At 56.3% G+C, this 18,134-nt stretch overlaps 1 protein-coding gene across 6 annotated transcripts in view; it reads right to left on the bottom strand.

The window, feature by feature from the left end:
• The window catches only part of SARDH (sarcosine dehydrogenase), a 77,237-nt gene that overhangs the window by 2,821 nt on the left and 56,282 nt on the right, over nucleotides 1-18,134 (bottom strand). For 5 of the 6 annotated variants that reach the window (XM_033238646.1, XM_033238645.1, XM_033238641.1 and 2 more), the window contains 3 exons: nucleotides 6,633-6,795; nucleotides 5,672-5,840; nucleotides 2,004-2,139 (listed from right to left, as the gene is read on the bottom strand). In XM_033238646.1, the coding sequence (XP_033094537.1) occupies nucleotides 6,705-6,795 (91 nt within the window). In that variant the 3' untranslated portion in view covers nucleotides 2,004-2,139; nucleotides 5,672-5,840; nucleotides 6,633-6,704. Of the gene's footprint in view, nucleotides 1-2,003; nucleotides 2,206-5,671; nucleotides 5,841-6,632; nucleotides 6,796-18,134 lie in introns of all 6 variants that reach the window. The other variant, XM_033238642.1, reaches the window with a different exon arrangement.

Raw genomic sequence — 18,134 nt, 5'->3', positions numbered from 1 at the left:
CAGTCAGAGTAGAACCTGACTTCTTGTTCCCGGCAGCTCAGGACTGGATGAAACAAAATAAAAAACAAATCAAGCTTTTTCTGTGACAGGAGCTTTAGGAGTGGCGCTTCTGAGCCATGTGTGCACCTGCAGGGCTGAGAGTTCTGAGCTGCCCCCTGCAGGAAGGCAGCATAGAGAGCTGGTGGACTTCAGATGTCCCCAGGCAGGCACAACTCAAAGCAGAAATTCCTTCCCCATCTCGGAGCCTTTCCCTTCAATGACCAGGTTTCCCTATCTTAGGAATAAACCTCTGCTACCACACTTGGGTGTTAGAAAATGTTGAACAACAGCTTTGGAGTAGGGCGGGCGTGACTGTAGCGTTTGCCCATTTCCATGGTGCAAATGCTCTGGACAGCCCTGATGGAGGTGCAGGAGACGTGCACCGGCAGCTCTGGGTGCATCGACTGGTTCCCTGGCTGCCCGTCTGGATTCCATTGAACCTCGGCTTCCCTGGTCACGTTGGTTATGGACCCATCCCTGACTCTGGAGAAAGGTGAGCATTACTGTTCTTTGAAGAAATGGCAACGGAGCCTCCCCTCCCCAGCCCACCCTGGCATGGAACCCATAAACTCCAGTTTGGCTGGGCCCCAGGGTTGTGGCCTCAGGGCTGTGTCAGGAGGCCCTGCCCACCGTGGGAGCCACACCATCACAATCCCCGCTTATTAAGACCCCACTCTGGGCAGTGGCCTGTATGATGGCCCTGCATGGTAGGTGAGTGTCCACATTTTATAAATGAGGAAACTGAGGTTCTAAGAGAGGATCCTTGTCCAAGGTCACAAAGCAAGTAAAAGGCAGATCCCAAAGCCTGGTGGCATCAAGTGTGTCCTGAGCCTCCTAGCTCCACCGCCGGACTCAGCCCCATGGGCTGCCACTTCCCTACAGCTCCACAGGACCATGGCCTTGCCTGAGGCCTGGCAGTGTCCCCTCCCCCTTGGGCCTTCGAGCTGGGCCTGCGCATGTTCTGCAGCTCTTGCTAAGACTGCTCTGTCTCCAGCCTACCCCTCCTTGTGGCTTCTCCCAAGCGCTCCCTCTCTCCCCGATTCCCTCTATGTGCCCAGCAGGGACTCAGGCTGGAAGGTTCTGGAGCCAGGCCAGCACCTCCTGGCCTCACTTAGGGCTTGGGCCAAATGTCAGATCTGCTCCCATGGAGAGACGTGACCCTCCTCACCGGCACCAGAGACGCCAGAAAGATGGGAAAAGGAGGTGGAGGTAGAGACCACCCCTTCCCCTTCTGGGGAGGCTGCCCACCCCCTGCCCCACCACCCCTGGCCACCCAGAGCTGTCCTGGGACTTGCTTCTAGGGGCAGTGCCTGCTCTTTCCAGCCTGCTCCTGCCTCCTGCAGCCAGGGACCAGGGTCACCTGGTGGGTGTAGGGTTGCCTGGGGTCAGGGGTGTCTGGAGTGAGGAAAGAGAGGAGGATAGAAACATGGGTCGCTGAGTCTGAGTCTCTGGTTGGTCACCCTGGGGGCCACCCTTGCACCCCAGGCAAAGGGTGGGCCATGGGCGGCTTGAGGTTTGGGTCTTTGGTGTCAGGAGCCGGAAGGTATCAGCCTGGCTGGCTGGTACCTCCTTCTAACCAAAAAAAGCCTGGAACCACCAAAGTCAGATTCTTCCAGAAAGAAAACAGAGAGCAGCTTTGGCTCTGCCCAGGCACAGCTGGGGAGTCCTCCACCTGCTGAGGCCACTTCCTCTCCCTTCTCCTTTCCCCCTCCTCCCTCTCCCTCCTCCTTCTTCCTCTCTCCCCTTTTTCCTTCCCCCTCCTTCTCCTTCCTTCCTCCCCCTCTTCCCTCCTCCCTCCTTCTTCCTCCTCTCCCTCCTCCCTCCTTTCTCTTCCCTCCTCCTCCTCTGGACCCCACCCATCCTCCTCCCTGTGCCCGGCACACTCAGGGTGCAGTGTAGGGTGCTGGTTTGGAGCTGGGGAGGAATCAGCATTTGCCTTAGCAGGGCCAGAGAAGGTGACTCACCGGCCCACCACTGGGGTCATGGATGTAACCGTAGGCGATGGTCTTGTCGATGGCGAACCCAAAGTCGGCCCTCCGGACATGGCCCACCACTTGGCCGTTCCTCCAGACGGCCTCCAGGCCAAACATGGGTACTTTGCTGGAAGAAGCAGTAGAGAAAGCTGAGGCCCCAGAAACCACAGGGTGGGGACGCGTCCACAGTGGCCTGGAGGAGAATGGGGGGGCTGCATGATGCCCATCCAACCGTGGCTCCACACAGATAGGGCTGGCCTACTAGGACCTCACTGGTCCCCAGAGCCAGCCCAGCACTTGGCCTGGACACCACGGCTCAGGCTTCGAGTAAGTAAAAGGGATGAACGGAAAACAACGAAACTAGGAGTAGACTTTGCTGTTTCCAGAAGCGAGCCCGTATATTTGGGAGATCCCCTGCTTCCGATTTCCTTCCACTGCTCTTCAATTCTGTTTTTTTTTCTTTTTTGTTTTTTGTTTTTTTTTGGTGTAGTGGTGCAATCTAGACTCCCTGCAACCTCCGCCTCCCAGGTTCAAACGATTCTCCTGCCTCAGCCTCTGGAGTAGTTGGGATTACAGGCACCCACCACCATGCCTGCCTAATTTTTGTATTTTTAGTAGAGATGGGTTTCACCATGTTGGCCAGGCTGGTCTAGAACTCCTGACCTCAAGTGATCTGCCTGCCTCAGCCTCCCAAAGTGCTGGGATTACAGGTGTGAGCCACCGCACCTGGCCAGGTTCATTTTTTTTCACAGTACAATATATACTTTATTCAAAGGACTTTACTACATGTAATACATGAATGCTCACCATAAAAGCTTAAAAATTAAAAGCAGGAAGACAAAGGAAAAAGTAAGATAAAATCAAAGAAAGGCCAGCACCCAGGGCTAACTGGGAATACTTTGTTGCCAGTCTGTAGATTTCTCCATGTGCAATGGGTTACCATGGCTGCAGCTGTGCAAAGGGGCCCCTGAATGGAAGGGCCGGGGTGAGGCTGAGGGGACCTCCTGCATCCTCACCCTGGAGTCACTGTTTGGGTCCCACCTGTCAATGGGATTAGGGTGAGGCCGGAAGGAGGTTTTGTAAACATCTTTGGTTTCACCCTAGTTTTTTTTTTTTTTTTTTTTTTTTTTTTTTTTTTTTTTTTTTTGAGACAGAGTCTCACTCAGTCGCCCAGGCTGGAATGCAGTGGCGCGATCTCGGCTCACTACAAGTTCTGCCTCCCGGGTTCCCGCCATTCTCCTGCCTCAGCCTCCTGAGTAGCTGGGACTACAGGTGCCGCCACCTCGCCCGGCTAATTTTTTGTATTTTTTAGTAGAGACGGGGTTTCACTGTGTTAGCCAGGATGGTCTTGATCTCCTGACCTCGTGATCCGCCCGCCTCGGCCTCCCAAAGTGCTGGGATTAAAGGCTTGAGCCACCACGCCCGGCCTCGCCCTAGTTTTCATTCTCCACGTGAGGACACTGAGGCTCCAACTGCCTGGAGTCCCAGAGTAGAGTGGCAGGGCCGTTCTCCGTGACTCCACTGCCAGCATCCTCTCTGCGTCTGTCCTGGAACTGCAACAGTCCAGAACCGCGGCGCAGGGCAGCGATTATGTAGCCTGACAGAAAACCCCTGAGCAGAGCGCACTGGGTCACAGGGGCTGTCCAAGGCCCTCCTAAACCCAGACATCAGGCTGCAGTTGCATCCTGGAGGGTTTGCAGAAGGTCGGGGTCAGGCAGGCAGAAAGGACCCATGGACGCTGACCTGTCTGCAAGGGGCCCCCTCTCTGGGAGCTGAGCTGATCCCAGGAGCTGGACTGATCCTAGGAGCTGGACAGGCTGTCACGTGAAAGGGAGAGCCTGACAGGCACCCAGGGAGAAGCCACAGGACAAAGACAGCACGGCCCACTCACCCTCCCTCTCCCTCATCCTCCTCTCCCTCCCTCATCCTCCCTCTCCCCTCACCCTCCTCTCCCTCATCCTCCCTCTCCCCTCACCCTCTCTCTCCCCTCACCCTCTCTCTCCCCTCACCCTCCCTCTCCTCATCCTCCCTCTCCCCTCACCCTCCCTCTCCCTCATCCTCCCTCTTCCCTCATCCTCCCTCTCCCCTCACCCTCTCTCTCCCCTCACCCTCCCTCTCCCTCATCCTCCCTCTCCCCTCACCCTCTCCTCTCCCCCTCACCTCTCTCTCCCCTCACCCTCCCTCTCCCTCATCCTCCCTCTCCCCTCACCCTCTCTCTCCCCTCACCCTCCCTCTCCCTCATCCTCCCTCTTCCCTCATCCTCCCTCTTCCCTCATCCTCCCTCTCCCCTCACCCTCCCTCTCCCTCCCTCATCCTCCCTCTCCCTCCCTCATCCTCCCTCTTCCCTCACCCTCCCTATCCCTCCCTCTCCCTCCCTCTCTCACATCCTCCTCTCCCCTCACCCTCCCTCTCCCTCCCTCACCCTCCCTCTCCCCTCACCCTCCCTCTCCCTCAACCTCCCTCTCCCTCCCCTCCTCACTCTGACACTCCTTTTGAAGGCTCCAGAAACCTGGGAGAAGTGGACGTGTTTGCAGCTGGCTGTCAGCTCCACGTCCACAGAGCCCAAAGCTGCCCACTTGCCCGGAGACCTGTGCTTCGGACCCCCACCGGCACCATGGGAGGGCCTCTGAGCAGGGCTTGATCTTCTCAGACTGCCCTGCAACCCAAGCGGGACTCGGGTTCCTGGAATCCAAACTTTCCCAGTAGCTCAGGGAGCACCGGGCTCCAGCAGCATGCTTAAAGCCACTCTCCGTGGGGACAGCAGGAGGTCAGGTCAACCTGAGGCAGAGTCTCTCCTTCCATCTCTGCCGTGTGACCGGACGTGAGTCCCCTGCTCCTTGGCACCATGTGGTCTCCATTTGTAAATGAGGATGGTGGCCCCAGCAGAGTCCCTCTCCCCCCATCACAGGGCTGTGGGGAAACTGAACCAGAACAGGATGGGAGGTCATGGCGCAGTGACTGGAAGGCCAGGCTCCCTGGGTTCATCCTCCCAAGGCCCTCAGCCTAGACCCGCCGCAGCAGGGTGGCCTGGGCTTGGCTGCACCTTTCTCTTTTGAGACCTGCATTCGAAGAGTGTGGCCTGGGAGGGACCCCAGGTGTGCAACCTTACACTGGCCTGGTTTGAATCCCAGCACTTTGGGATCCTCACGCCTGTGATCCCAGCACTTTGGGAGGCTGAGGCAGGCAGATCACGAGGTCAGGAGAGTTCAAGACCAGCCTGGCCAACATGGTAAAACCCCATCTCTACTAAAAACACAAAAATTAGCTGCGTATGGTGGCAGGCGCCTGTAATTCCAGCTACTTGGGAGGCTGAGACAGGAGAATCACTCGAACCTGGGAAGCGGAGGTTGCGGTGAGCCGAGATCGTGCCACTGCACTCCAGCCTGGGCAACAGAGTGAGACTCTGTCTCAAAAAAACAAGAAAGAGCAAATTCTCTCTGCCTTTCTGCCTTTAACAGCATGTGACCTGGCCAGATGGCCTCTCTCTTTGGCCTTGCTTTCCTTATCTGCAGTGGACTGCTGGGTGTGTTCTGGAAGAGCATGGCTGGCACATGGGAAGTGTTGGTACCAGGGGCTTTGACTGGGGGACTGAGAAGCGCCTGCCTACCCTGGCTGTCGGCAGTTGCTTCCGGGTGGGTGCGGGACGGCGGGATACTCACTCCTCCACGGTGAAGCACACCAGGCGTCGGCGGAGGCCTGCGGCCCGCTGCTGCTCCAGGGCCTCCCTCCCCAGGAAGGGCACCGGTGACTTAAGCTTGCAGGTGAAGGCCAGGCCTGCCTCCAGGGGGCTGTCGTCAGGCCGCAGGTCTGCATGCCAGTGCCGGTAGCCTGTGGGAAAGGAAACCACCGGGTTGGTGCCACCCTAAGGGGGATAAGCCCTTCAGGAGATGTATGAGGATGCTGCCTAAATCCACCCCCTCCAGCCCCTACCCACACTCTCAGAGCTGCTTAGTCACCTGGGCAAGAGGCAGGGGCATCCCCAACTCCAGAAGGTTCCCTGGGGTGACTCCCCCTCCCCAAGCAGACTGCCCATCAGCACTGCAGCCCTCTGCACCCTCAGGTGGGGGTGTCAGGGAGGGGCTCGTGAAGGGGGAGCTTCCCAATGCCCAAGCTGGGTGCCCAACACCCAGGGGAGCTGCCCAACGCCCAAGCTGGGTGACCGACACCCTGGGGAATTGCCCAGAGCCCACTCTGAGCCTCCATCCTTGCTGTGGACAAGGGTCTGGGCTTCTTTCAGAGGCCACAGCACCTGCTCCCCTGCTCTATTCTTCACAGTTCTGAGAAACCAAGGCCCTCAATGCCAACCCCGCCTGGGCCTGCCCCCCAGGTGCTGGGCAGCACCTCAGCTCTCTGAGTCCAGGTGTGTGCAGGTGTTGCAGATCCCAACACGGTCCCTGGGGCCCTGCACGAAGACCCTGGGCAGCAAGAGGGTTTGGGGAAATGGAGGATGTTGGGCGCTGGGGCGTGGGGGAGGAAATCATGGTGTGGAAAGAAGGAAACCGGGTGACAGCACAGGGAAGGTAAACAGCTTCTCGGCCTCCAGGTGTCTCAAGCGTCACCCCCCACCAGCCCCCCTCCCTCTCTGCCCCGTGCCCTGTGCCGACCAGACCCTGCACTCACCTTTCTCAGTGCTCAGGGAGTCGATGGCGCGGTACCCTGCATTGACGAGGCCGTGCTTGGCGCCTGCGGCCATCACAGCCCGGTACACAGGCACACAGGACGCCTTTGGAATGTGCAGCTCCCAGCCCAGCTCCCCCACGAAGGACAGCCGTATGGCCCGGACCTGGGGGACAAGGTCATGGCTTAGATGTGGCCATGTAAGATGGCCGAGGTCCAGGCCCACTTCCTGGTGGACAGCTCCTACCGTCACCATGATTACCAGCTGGCCCTGGGTCCCAGCCAGACTGCCACCAAGAAATGGGGTCTTGAAGAGCTGCTCCCTCCAGCTGCTCCGGAAATCTCTGAGGAGAAGTAGGGGGTCCCCTTTGGGAAGGGGAGATGGCAGGTTTGCTGTCTGGAGACCTCAGATTTTCTCCAGGACTGGGTTGGTTTCCTGTCTGTCATAACAAATGACCACAACTGGTGGCTTAAATCAATAGCAGGAAACTCCCTCTCAGTTCTGGAGGCTCAAAATCCAAATTCACCATGTGGGTGAGCCACGCTCCCTCTGCAGGCTCTGGAGACCACCCTTCCACTCTCCAGGGAGCGTCCTTCTGAGCGCCTCCAGGTGCCCCTCAGCTTGTGGCTGCGTCACTGTGATCTCTGCCTCAGCCCTACAGCCTCCCCTCTGTGTGTCTTCTAAGGACACTTGTCACTGGAGTTAGGACCTTCCCTAGCCCTACATAATGTCATCTGGAGATCCTGACCTTAATTACACCTGCAAAGATCCTATTTCCAAATAAGGCGAGTTATAAGGCAGGTTCTGGCGAGTTAGGATGTAGACATATGTTTTGGGGGTCACCATTTAGTCCATAGCAGTGACCTGGGGCAAGCTTCTCTCCCTTCCTTTTCTGTACGACGGGGTTGGGAGCCCAGTTTTATCTGTTTCAGAAGCTCTGAGACACATCTGCGAGGAACAGGGGGAGGCAGCAGCCCAGCTCAAGGGACACCACCCTGGCTGCGCTCGGTGGGGACAGAGGCATCGGGGAAGGGGACGGCCAGGTGCCAAGCCCGTTGTCCGAGGAGCCCATCAGCCACCATTCTGGTCAGACTCAGCCCAGCACAGGGCTCTGAAGACAGCCATAGCCTCTGCCTTTCAGGACTCAGCTCGGCCGTGAGCACAGCCATGTTCTGGGTGGGGAAGAGGCCTAAAAGCAAGGCCCCTGCCTGGGATGCCAGAGCAGGCTGGCAGGCAGAGCACGAGACTGCCATCGCAGATGGACCTTCCAGGTGAGGGTGCAAAGGCCAGGTGCTGGGCAGCGGACATGGTGGGAGGCAGGAGAGAAAGGCCTGTGGGGCTGTGGATACCTGACTGTGAAAGACATGGTGACCCCAAGCCCTGCAGAAGTGACAGTGCCTATTATGTGCTCGTGAGCTAAGCTTCATCTCGTCCCTCCGTGGCCCATGCAACGGTGGGAACACTGTCAATCATGTCCATGGACTGAGGCAGACACAGAGGCTCCCAGAGGCACCGAGCCGGGCCTAGGCACACCCAGCTCTGCTAAGGACAGCTGGTGTCTTTGGGAGGGTGTGTCCTGCACATCTGCACATCAGGCTAGCACTTGGCTCTGTGGAGGCCACAAGCAGCATGTGGGGCTCCTTGCACAGGAGACGGGATTTTCCTCACACACTTGGTTCGGGTGCATGGCACGTTCACACCCAGTAACTAGCGTCTGCGTCCTCACCTTCGAGCAAACCCTTGAACCCACTGACTCCCATGGGAAGGCCTGAGTGCTCAGCCCTGGGACCACAGAGCTCACAAAGGAATGGGGAGAGCTAGGCTGATTGCAGGATCCCAGACAGTGGAGGAGCTGATTCCACCGCTGTTCTGAGCGGAAAGGCCCTCCCCGTACAGCTCCCGCTGGGATACATCTGTGGGAGGGAGGGCAGAGGCTGCTCTCCCAACCACAGGGGGCAGCTCCTTATAAACCTGACACTTGAATCACATGGCCTCCGAGGGGCTCGATTCTAAAAGCTTTGGAAATAGCGCAAATTGCTCTAGGTTGCCATTTGCCCAGGCCTCCTACAAAACTCCAAATTGACACAGAAAATGTACTGTTGACATTCCCCTGCTTCCCTGGTGCAAGCCGTAGGTCCCTGACAAAGATTGCCTTGTCAACGGGGTTCTAATTTTAGACAGCCTATGGAGGATCTCAGGGCTCAAAGCCAGTCACATTTTGAAACAGGAAAAATAATTTTTAAAGTGCACCTATCCACGGCCCTCCAATTGTGGATCCCTGTTCAGACAAAGACCCGTCACCCAGCTCAGTGAGAGGGTTGGCGTTCACGGGTGGAAGGGAGGGAGCGGTCCCATCCTTCCTGGCTCCAGCAGCTCAGCAAGGATGGAGTCAGCTGGGTCCGGGTCTCCATCATACCCCGTGCACAGCCTGGCCCAAGAAACAGTCCTTGAATGAAGGAGGAAAACGGGGACCACACCTGCTTCCCGACAAAGTGAGGGAGTCTGGAGAAATCTAGGGGCCTCTCTAACATCACAGAATCACTGGTTGTTGAGGCATCTTGCATTTTTCTCCACCAAAACAGTGGAGTGGGATTGGTCCCCAGTTCTTTGAAGTGGTGACCCACAAGGAAAGGGACAGGCCAAGTGAGGACATCCGGAACATGGGCTCCCAGTCAGCTGGGCTTGGGTGGGCACAGCATCTCCCAGCGCCCATGGGGGTCGGCCCACTCGGCCTCAGTGCCCTCGTCTGACCCATCAACCAGGGATGGCATGTGTGCACCAAGCACATGGTCCCAGCAGGTGGCCCTTGGCCACTTTGGCTCAGGTGGGCTCTGAAAGCCCCAAATTGCAAGATGGAACTCCTGGCCGTGGATGGAGTCACAGAATTGTGGAAGTTCAGCCGGAAGGGCCTTATGTCAGGTTTTGTTTAAAACCTTTCCACATCCCGAAAATTCCACGCAAAAAATCCTGCTGAAAATATTAAACAGTCAGCAAAGTTGCAGGAAGCGAAGTCAAATGAACCGTCACGTACGTGTTCACACGATTTCGACAAGGGCGCTTGAAGCCACTCACAGGGAAAGAGTCTCCAACAAGGGGTGCTGGGAGGATCCGACAGCCATGTGCAGAAGCGTGAAGCTGGTTGCTTACCTTACATCACGTCCAAAAATTAACTAGACATGGAACAAAGACATAAGGGTAAGATCTGTAGCTGTACAGCCTCTGGAAGAAAGCATGGGGAGTTGAAAATGGCAAGGGTTTCCTGGAGAGGACACTGAAAGCACAGGTCACAAAAGCAAAAGTCAGATGGAAGGACATTCATCACAAGCACTTTCGTGCATCAGAGAACACTAATAGAGAGTGAAAAGGCAACCCACGGGATGAGAGAGAACATTTGCAAGTCTTATATAGGATAAGGGCCTTCTACCCAGACAGAATAAAGAACTCCTACAACTTAATAAAAAGTCAAATACCACCATTAAAAATGGGCAAAGGGGCCGGGTGTGGTGGCTCATGCCTGTAATCCCTGCACTTTGGGAGACCAAGGTGGGAGGACCATCTGAGGTCAGGAGTTCGAGACCATCCTGGCCAACATAGTGAAACCTTGTTTCCATTAAAAATATTTTTTTTTTGGCTGGGTGCAGTGGCTCAAGCCTGTAATCCCAGCACTTTGGGAGGCCGAGACGGGCAGATCACGAGGTCAGGAGATCGAGACCATCCTGGCTAACACGGTGAAACCCCATCTCTACTAAAAAAAAAAAATACAAAAATCTAGCTGGGCGAGGTGGCGGGTGCCTGTAGTCCCAGCTACTCAGGAGGCTGAGGCAGGAGAATGGCATGAACCCGGGAGGCGGAGCTTGCAGTGAGCTGAGATCACGCCACTGCACTCCAGCCTGGACTACGGATCTCAAAAAAAAAAAAAATTTTTTTTTAAAATTAGTTGAGCATGGTGGAGTGTGCCTGTAGTCCCAGCTACTCGGGAGGCTGAGGCGGGAGAATCACTTGAATCCAAGAGGTGGAGGCTGCAGTGAGCCGAGCTTGTGCCACTGCACTCCAGCTGGGGCAACAGAGCGAGACTCCATCTAAAAAAAAAAAAATGGGCAAAGGACTTGAATCAACAATTCCCAAATACAAATGCAAATGGCCAGCAGGCCCAGGAAAAGATGCTCCACATCACTACGCATCAGAGGCACGCAAACCCAAGTCACAGTGAGTTATCACTTTGTGCCCATGAGGATGACAATTATAAAAACAAGAAAAAGGAAGTAACAAGTGTTGGTGAGGATGTGGAGAAACTGGAGCCCTTGTGCACTGTTGGTGAAAATGGAAAATGGTGCAAGCACTGCGGAAAACAGGGTTTTAAAACATTAAAAATACAACTTCCATGTGATCCAGCAATCCCACTTCTGCGTATACACCCAAAGGAATTGAAAGGAGGGATTCGAAGAGGTATTTGCATACTCATGTTCACAGGGTTATTCACAATAGCCAAGAGGTAGACGCAACCCAAGTGTCCATCAATAGCCAAGAGGTAGACGCAACCCAAGTGTCCATCAATAGCCAAGAGGTAGACGCAACCCAAGTGTCCATCGATAGCCAAGAGGTAGACGCAACCCAAGTGTCCATCAATAGCCAAGAGGTAGACGCAACCCAAGTGTCCATCAACAGAGGATGAACAAGTGGGGCATGGTGGCTCACACCTGTAATCCCGGTACTTGGGGAGGCCAAGGCAGGAGGACTGCTTGAGCCCAGGAGTCTGAGACCAGCCTGGGCAACACAGGGAAGCCCTGTCTCTACAAAAAATTTTAGAGTTAGCTGGGTGTGATGGCGTGTGCCTGTAGTCCCAGCTACTTGGGAGGCTGAAGGGGGGAGGATCACTTGAGCCCAGGAGGTTGAGGCAGTGAGCTGAGATCGCACCGCTACACTCCAGCCTGGGTGACGGAGTAAGACCCTGTCTCAAAGAACAAAAACAAAAACACCAAAAACAGATGATGAACAGACAAAATGTGTTCTATCCGCACGAAGGAATGTTATTCAGCCTTAAAAAGGAAGGAAATTTGGATGCATAACGCAATGCAGATGAACACATTATAAACACATCATGCTAAGTGAAGGGAGCCAGTCACAGAAGGACAAATCCTGTCTGATTCCACTCATATGAGGTCCCTGGAGTCACCAAATTCATAGACAGCGAGAGCAGAATGGAGGGCACCGGGGCTGGGGAGGGGGAAAGGGAGTTGCCTCAATGGGGACAGAGCTTCAGTTTCACAAAATGAAGACATTCTAGAGGTTTGTTTCCCAACAATATGAACATACTTAACACTACCGAACTGTACACTTAAACTAACAAACCAGCCAACAAACCAACTCCTTTTCTTCATGGGAAACTGAGGCTAGGAACTAAGTGACCGGCACTTTCTCGACATCCTGGGCCACAGGAACAGAGGAGCCAGGGGAGGCAGGGGGTGCAGACACAGAGATGGGAATTTGGGGTATGTGAGGGAATGGCCGCAGGCCAGATAGGAAGCTGCATCCTGTGTCCAACAGAAGGTCAAGGAGATACCAGAGAGACCAGGCGGGTGGGGAGCGGGGGAAAGGCGGTACTTAAAAAGATAACAGTAGAGAATGCTCCAGAAGTGAAGATGGTCGGTCATGAACTGTCAGATTGCAGAAAGCACAGTAGGTACCAAATGGGAAAAACACCAGTGAATCCCTGCATGGAAAACACTGGGGCATGCACAGGCATCAGAGTGGGCAGGGTGCAGAGGGGGTAGGTGGGGAGGAGAAGGAGGGAGAAATGAAAGAGAAAGAGAGAGAGAAAGAGGCAGAGAGAGGCTGGGCGTGGTGGCTCACGCCTGCAATCCCAGTACTTTGGGAGGCCTAGTTGGGCGGATCACTTGAGGCCAGGAGTTTGAGATCAGCCTGGCCAACACGGCAAAATCCCATCTCTACTAAAAATACAAAAATTAGTTGGGTGTGGTGACGGGCACCTGTAGTCCCAGCTACTTGGGAGGCTGAGGCAGGAGAACTGGCTGAACCTGAGAGGCGGAGGCTGTAGTGAGCCAAGGTCGCCCCACTGCACTCCAGCCTGGGCAACAGAGTGAGACTCCATCTCAAATAAATAAGACAGAGAGAGAGGCCTGAAACCTTGAAACCATCCCTTGGCATGGCTCCAGTAGATGCTAATCTACTGTAGAACAGTATCTTTGAAGCACAGAGCTTCCAACATAACTGTCAGCCTGGAAACCCACATCCCCCAGGACTGTCAGCCTGGAAACCCACATCCTCCAGGGGTGAGAGGAGTGAGGTGAACTGACAATGTTCTCAGATCCAGACAGAGTTTATGACGCACGATTCTTGTTGAAAGAATCTGTCGGGGTGCACCTTCAAGCCTGGGCCCCTGATCTCACCTGGGTGCAGTTTGAGGGTCAGACCAGAGCAGATACCTGGCCAGGTGGGGGTTGAGCTGGGAGGGAGGAAGACCAAGGTGAGGCGAACTCTGCCTCCTGTTTAGGAATAGGTGCTTTGGAATCAAACCCATGAAGGGTGGGGCACAGCGGACCTCTCCACCCATGGAACTAATCAGTCACCTGGAGTGACATGTCTGTTATGAGCAGATTTAGCTCTGCAAATAAAGGGTTGGGGCAGGGGTTCTTTGTGACAGCATGGACCCTGCTGGGAGCTGAGCCCCTTTCCTGCTTGGCCCCGGCTGGGGGCGAGGGCTCAGGACCCACAGGACTGCCTGGTGCCAGTCTTCCCAGTGGCCAGGCACTGTTCCCAGCCAGTCAGCCTGGACAGGAGGGGAATGCTTCCTGAAACCTGCAGAGCCACCTGCCACTGGTGTCGTTTGCTAGGGCTCAGACTCCTGGACTGTAGGTTGTGATGAGAGAGGATCCCTCTGTGGAAAGAGATCACTTGGGGCGGGGCTGAGGCCCATCGAGTCCCCCACACTTACACAAACATCATTACTATGACCATGGCTCTCTCCCCCCAAATTGGCCTGAAGACCCTCTCTTTTTGGAAGGTTCTGGAGATCAGACACTTCCAGGCCCTGCAGGGAGTTCTGTGGGATGTCATTGGTCCCCAAGGGTGAGAGGAACCCGCCCTGCCTGTCCCATTCCATTCAGGCCACTTGGGTGGCAAGTGTCGGTCAGTGGACAGGGTCAGGAGGCCTCCTGCCCTGGGCCACACAGCACTGGTACCCATTCTCGCCAGCCCCCACCACAGTGGCCAGCAGGCTCGAGGCTCATCTGCGGCAAGGGTTCTAGGATTCAGACCATGATCCCCCAAGCAGGGCACCTGGCATGAGGACTCGGGACTACAGGAGACCAGAAGGCCTCCGGTGCAGCCCAAGTCTCTCTCCGACCTCCTCCTCCCCTCCTGTCTCCCGCCCTCTTTCTCTTCCACAGCAAGTCACAAAAGCCACAATTCCTCTTTCCCCAGGTGGGTCATGGACAGTAGAGGCCCTCTCCCCAAAGCCAGCCACGGGACCTAGAAATACAACACAAGCCTTCCCCACCTTTCTGGGGAGCAACTGGCCCTAAAGATGTTCTCCGCCCACCTTGTCTGACTGTGGGTCATCAGACCCTAGCTCCAGGGATCCTGCCCCATGCCTGGGAGTGAGGAGCATTGCACGGAGAGACCAAGGGGGATCTGCACGGCTGACTCGCTGGCCTCCCCGCAGTCCATCCCCACAGGCATCCCCTGCCATCCGACACCTGTCCACATGCCCGTTCTTCACCGACCCTGAGCACCAGAACCGTCTTCCCTGGGCCTCTGGGTCCCCCTTTCTGATGGCTCCCGTGTCACATAAAGCTTTGATTAAATATATCTGGTGTGCTTTTCTCTTGTGAACCTGTCTTTTGTTACAGGGCTGTCTCCCATGCCCCTGATGATGGCTGAGGGGAGGGATCACACTTTTTCTTTCCTTACAAGGGCAAGATGAGAACCTGGAACCGATTGCCCCTGAAGCCTCCGAGGCCCCCAGCTCAGGGCCCTCTGCACCCAATTCTGCATGAGGTCAGTTGCCCCAGACAAAAGCAGCAAACCTGGGGCAGGTCGAAGCTTCCCACCACCCACTCCACAAACACCCTTGCTCCAACCTCCCCTTGGGGCTCAGGCACTTCACACTGTCAAGGCAGCAGCTTAACCCGTGACAGGAAACATGGCTCCCCAGCCTGCGGCCACCAGTCTCTCTGTGCTGCATCAGGGAGCCTGCCCATGACATTGGGTATCTCTCAGGCCTCAGCAAATCTGCACAGGTTCTGTAAAGTGAGTGTTTAGGCAGTGGCCGGAACCCGGTTGGTCTCCGACTGGCATGTCATGGTTATCTAATGTGTGTGGGTGCAGGACTGCTCCATCCTGAACTAATCAAATCCTAATAGTGCCACAACTAGGACTTCTCGCTGTCAGGAAAAGAGATTCAATTTCCTTTCGAGCTGAAATTAATTTTCAGAGAAAATCACTTTATCGCCGTGCCCCACGGAGTGCTCCCAGCCCAGCGTGCTGCTTCGCAGCGGGGCCTGTCCTCAGCAGGGGCTCTGGGAACACCGCGTCTGGCCAAGCGGAGCTCCAGGAGACACGCCGGGAGAGCACCGACCCACGGGGAATCTTGCTGGCCTCGAGGCAGATATTTGGGGAGCAAGGACAGCTGGTCTGCTGGCTGCTGAGAGGACAATAACTCTCCCCACCCTGCTTCTTCCTCTAGCAGTCCAGGGATCGTGGCGGCCTGGGTCAGATCCCAGCCTCTCAGAGAAGAATCAGGGCAGAAAGCAGCAGTGCTCAGCTGGGAATTGCGCCCAATTCGTCTGGTGGTGAGGAGGGTCTTTGGGCAGTGGCAGGCACCCGCTCTTGTACTCGGGTCCTGGCTCTGCAGCTCTGGCCCTTGTCCTCATCGGCCCTTGCATCTGCCTTCAACCCAGAGGTTCCGCTGACGGTGCAGGCACACACATTCCTCTCCTGCATCTGGTTGGCTGGAGCTCAACTGATCGCCTATAAATACTTGGCTCAGGTCCACGCTCCAGCCCAGCGTTTCTTCACGTTGAGGGATATGTCATCAACACATTTTGAAGCCAGCACAAGATATTATTTAGGAGAATATGAAATTCTCCCTGGATTCAGAGAATCCAGAGTGTCTGGACAGACTTATGGAATGGCCCGGAAAGAATTTCAGACATTGTGCTAGACTTTGTGCTACAGGTGGGGACACTGAGGCCCAGAGAGGCGTCCCGCAGAAGGATGGGGCAGGATGGGAAGCCAAGCTTCTGGCCTGAGCTCCACGGAGCCTTGGGTAACATGGACGCTTTGGTTTCAAACCACCCCCAGGGTCTGTGGCTGACTCAACTCCCATCTCTCACCTACCTGTGAGGGCCCCCTACAGGGGGAGTTGGCTGTGGCCAGTGGCTGTATCCCCATCTGTCTTGCTGGCCAGGAAATGGGGAGGGCACTGTGTCCCAGGCTGGGGCCACCTGGGAGTGCATGGCCCTGGCCACTTTGAGGGACAGCCCCCAGGTCAGCAAAAACTGTAACATTGACACTAAGGACCCAAAACCTCTGCTCTCCTGGCCCACACCTCCCCGGGGCCCTCAAGAGAAGGCAGAAGTCACTGAGGGCAGGATCCCTGGCAGCTCTGTCCTCCACACCCTTGGCGGTGCCCACTCCTCGAGTCCCTGGCCCCATCTCATGGGAGCTGGACCTACTGGCCACCTAGCAACTTCGAACCCCTGAGGGCCGCAGTCGTCCTCCAGACACACACAGACCTGGCCGCCAGGCCCATAGTGGCCACTCCAGAGAGCTGCCGGGAGGACAAGGAGGGAGGAGGATGAGAAGCCAGTGGGGCTGTGCTCAGTGCTGGGCATCAAGGTCTCTAGGTGAAGATGGTGAGCCCCAGCTCACCCCCAGCCTGTCCCCGACAGACCCCGTGGACTCCAAGAACATGAGCATGGGAGTGACCCCACAGAACCAGTCACTCAGCCCAGGTGACAGTAAATCTGTGTGCGCTAAGGCCGTCCGTCTCCCTAAGGAGTGTGGCCCTGGGGCACTGGCTGTCAGCAGGAACGAGCTCCTGGCTAGGGCTGTTGGGGGATGAAAGCCTGCCCTCAGCACCCGGGGCGTCTGCTGCCCTGGTCCTGCCATGGGGGCCGGGAAGTGTTGGGATGGGGCCTGCAGAGACGGGGAGAATGCTAGTGGGTAGCAGGTGGAGCAGGGGCAGCTGATATGGGCTCCCAGCCAGCTCGTCCACAGGCCCTGGGGTCAGTCCCAGGGCAGAGCTCCCCAACACGGGCCACACTTTGTTCTCAGCCCAGAGGCAAGACACTCGGGGCCTTGCCCCACCCTGTCTGTTTCTTGCCAACACTCAGTTCTCTGTGGCCATCTTTGTGGGACTCTCGGTTCCATGAGAACCCCTTGGCCTGTGGTCACCACTCACCCTGCCCAGGACCTCTCTCCAGTACAGGATGGGCTGTGGCTGCAGGTCCCTTCCCGGGCCCCAACCTCACTCGGCCATCAAGGGCAGGGGCCACATCTTCCATCCTGGAACCCCAGTCCAGCACCCAGCAGGCTCCCAGGTAGCATGTCCAGAGTTCACTCCAGAGCCCCTCCAGGGCCGGTGAGGGAAAGGGCGAGAAGCACAGCACTGGGAACGGATCCTTACGTTTAGTAAAACACTAGTGCTTGACTGAGAGTCCCAAGTGGTCCAACGTGAGCTGACGGTGCTGGGAGGTACGCCACGGATAACCGCCATGGCCGGCGCATGGCGTGTTTCCCGGCAGCTGAGCCTCCTTACGCGTGCAGCACCTCCCCACCGCCTGTTTCCTGTGTCCCCAGGATCGCGCACGCCAGCTGATGCTCATGTCCCGCCTCCCCTGTGTTTCCCCTCCCACCCATCCCACAGGCAGGGACCCCGGCCTAGAAAGCATCATGCTTCTCTCCCACTCTGCCTGAGACCTAGGGTAGCACCGGGCAAGCGAGGGGCGCAGAATACCGACGGACAGAGAACAACGCCCCACAGAGTGACTCAGAAGGCTGGGACCATGAACCGCAGACACCTCCAGCCCGGTGGGTCCAGCTCTACCCTCTCTCAGACCAATAGTCAGGGTCTATTGGGAGGATGGTGTTCAAGGGAAGTTCCTCCTGGGGCCACTTCCAAAGCAAAGAGGTGGGTCCCGTGTGAAATCCATGCCCAGGGCACTGGAGATGCAGCTGAGGGTTCCAAGTGGTTCTCGGAGAACGTTCAAAGGAACAGGAAAACAGTCACGACATTCGGGAGAATAAAGCAGTGTATACAGACTGCAAGGGATGCCCTGATTACGTTTTAAAATCCACAGACAGTCACAGATGACGGGAAGAAGATAGCAGGCAACGCACTCCACTGTCAACCCTGGTTTCTCTGGGGATGGGATTAGAGGGGTTTTCGCTAACTCGCTGGCAGGCTATGAATGTCCCCAACAGTCCTCTGAGATGCCACTGACCACCATGTCCCAGCCAGACGAGCTTCGTGCAGCAGCTCA

The sequence above is a fragment of the Trachypithecus francoisi genome, unplaced genomic scaffold (genome assembly GCF_009764315.1).
Source record: "Trachypithecus francoisi isolate TF-2019V2 unplaced genomic scaffold, Tfra_2.0 Lachesis_group16, whole genome shotgun sequence".
Lineage (NCBI taxonomy): Eukaryota > Metazoa > Chordata > Mammalia > Primates > Cercopithecidae > Trachypithecus > Trachypithecus francoisi.
Note: the sequence above shows the minus strand (reverse complement) of the source record. Positions and strands in the feature narration are given on the sequence as shown.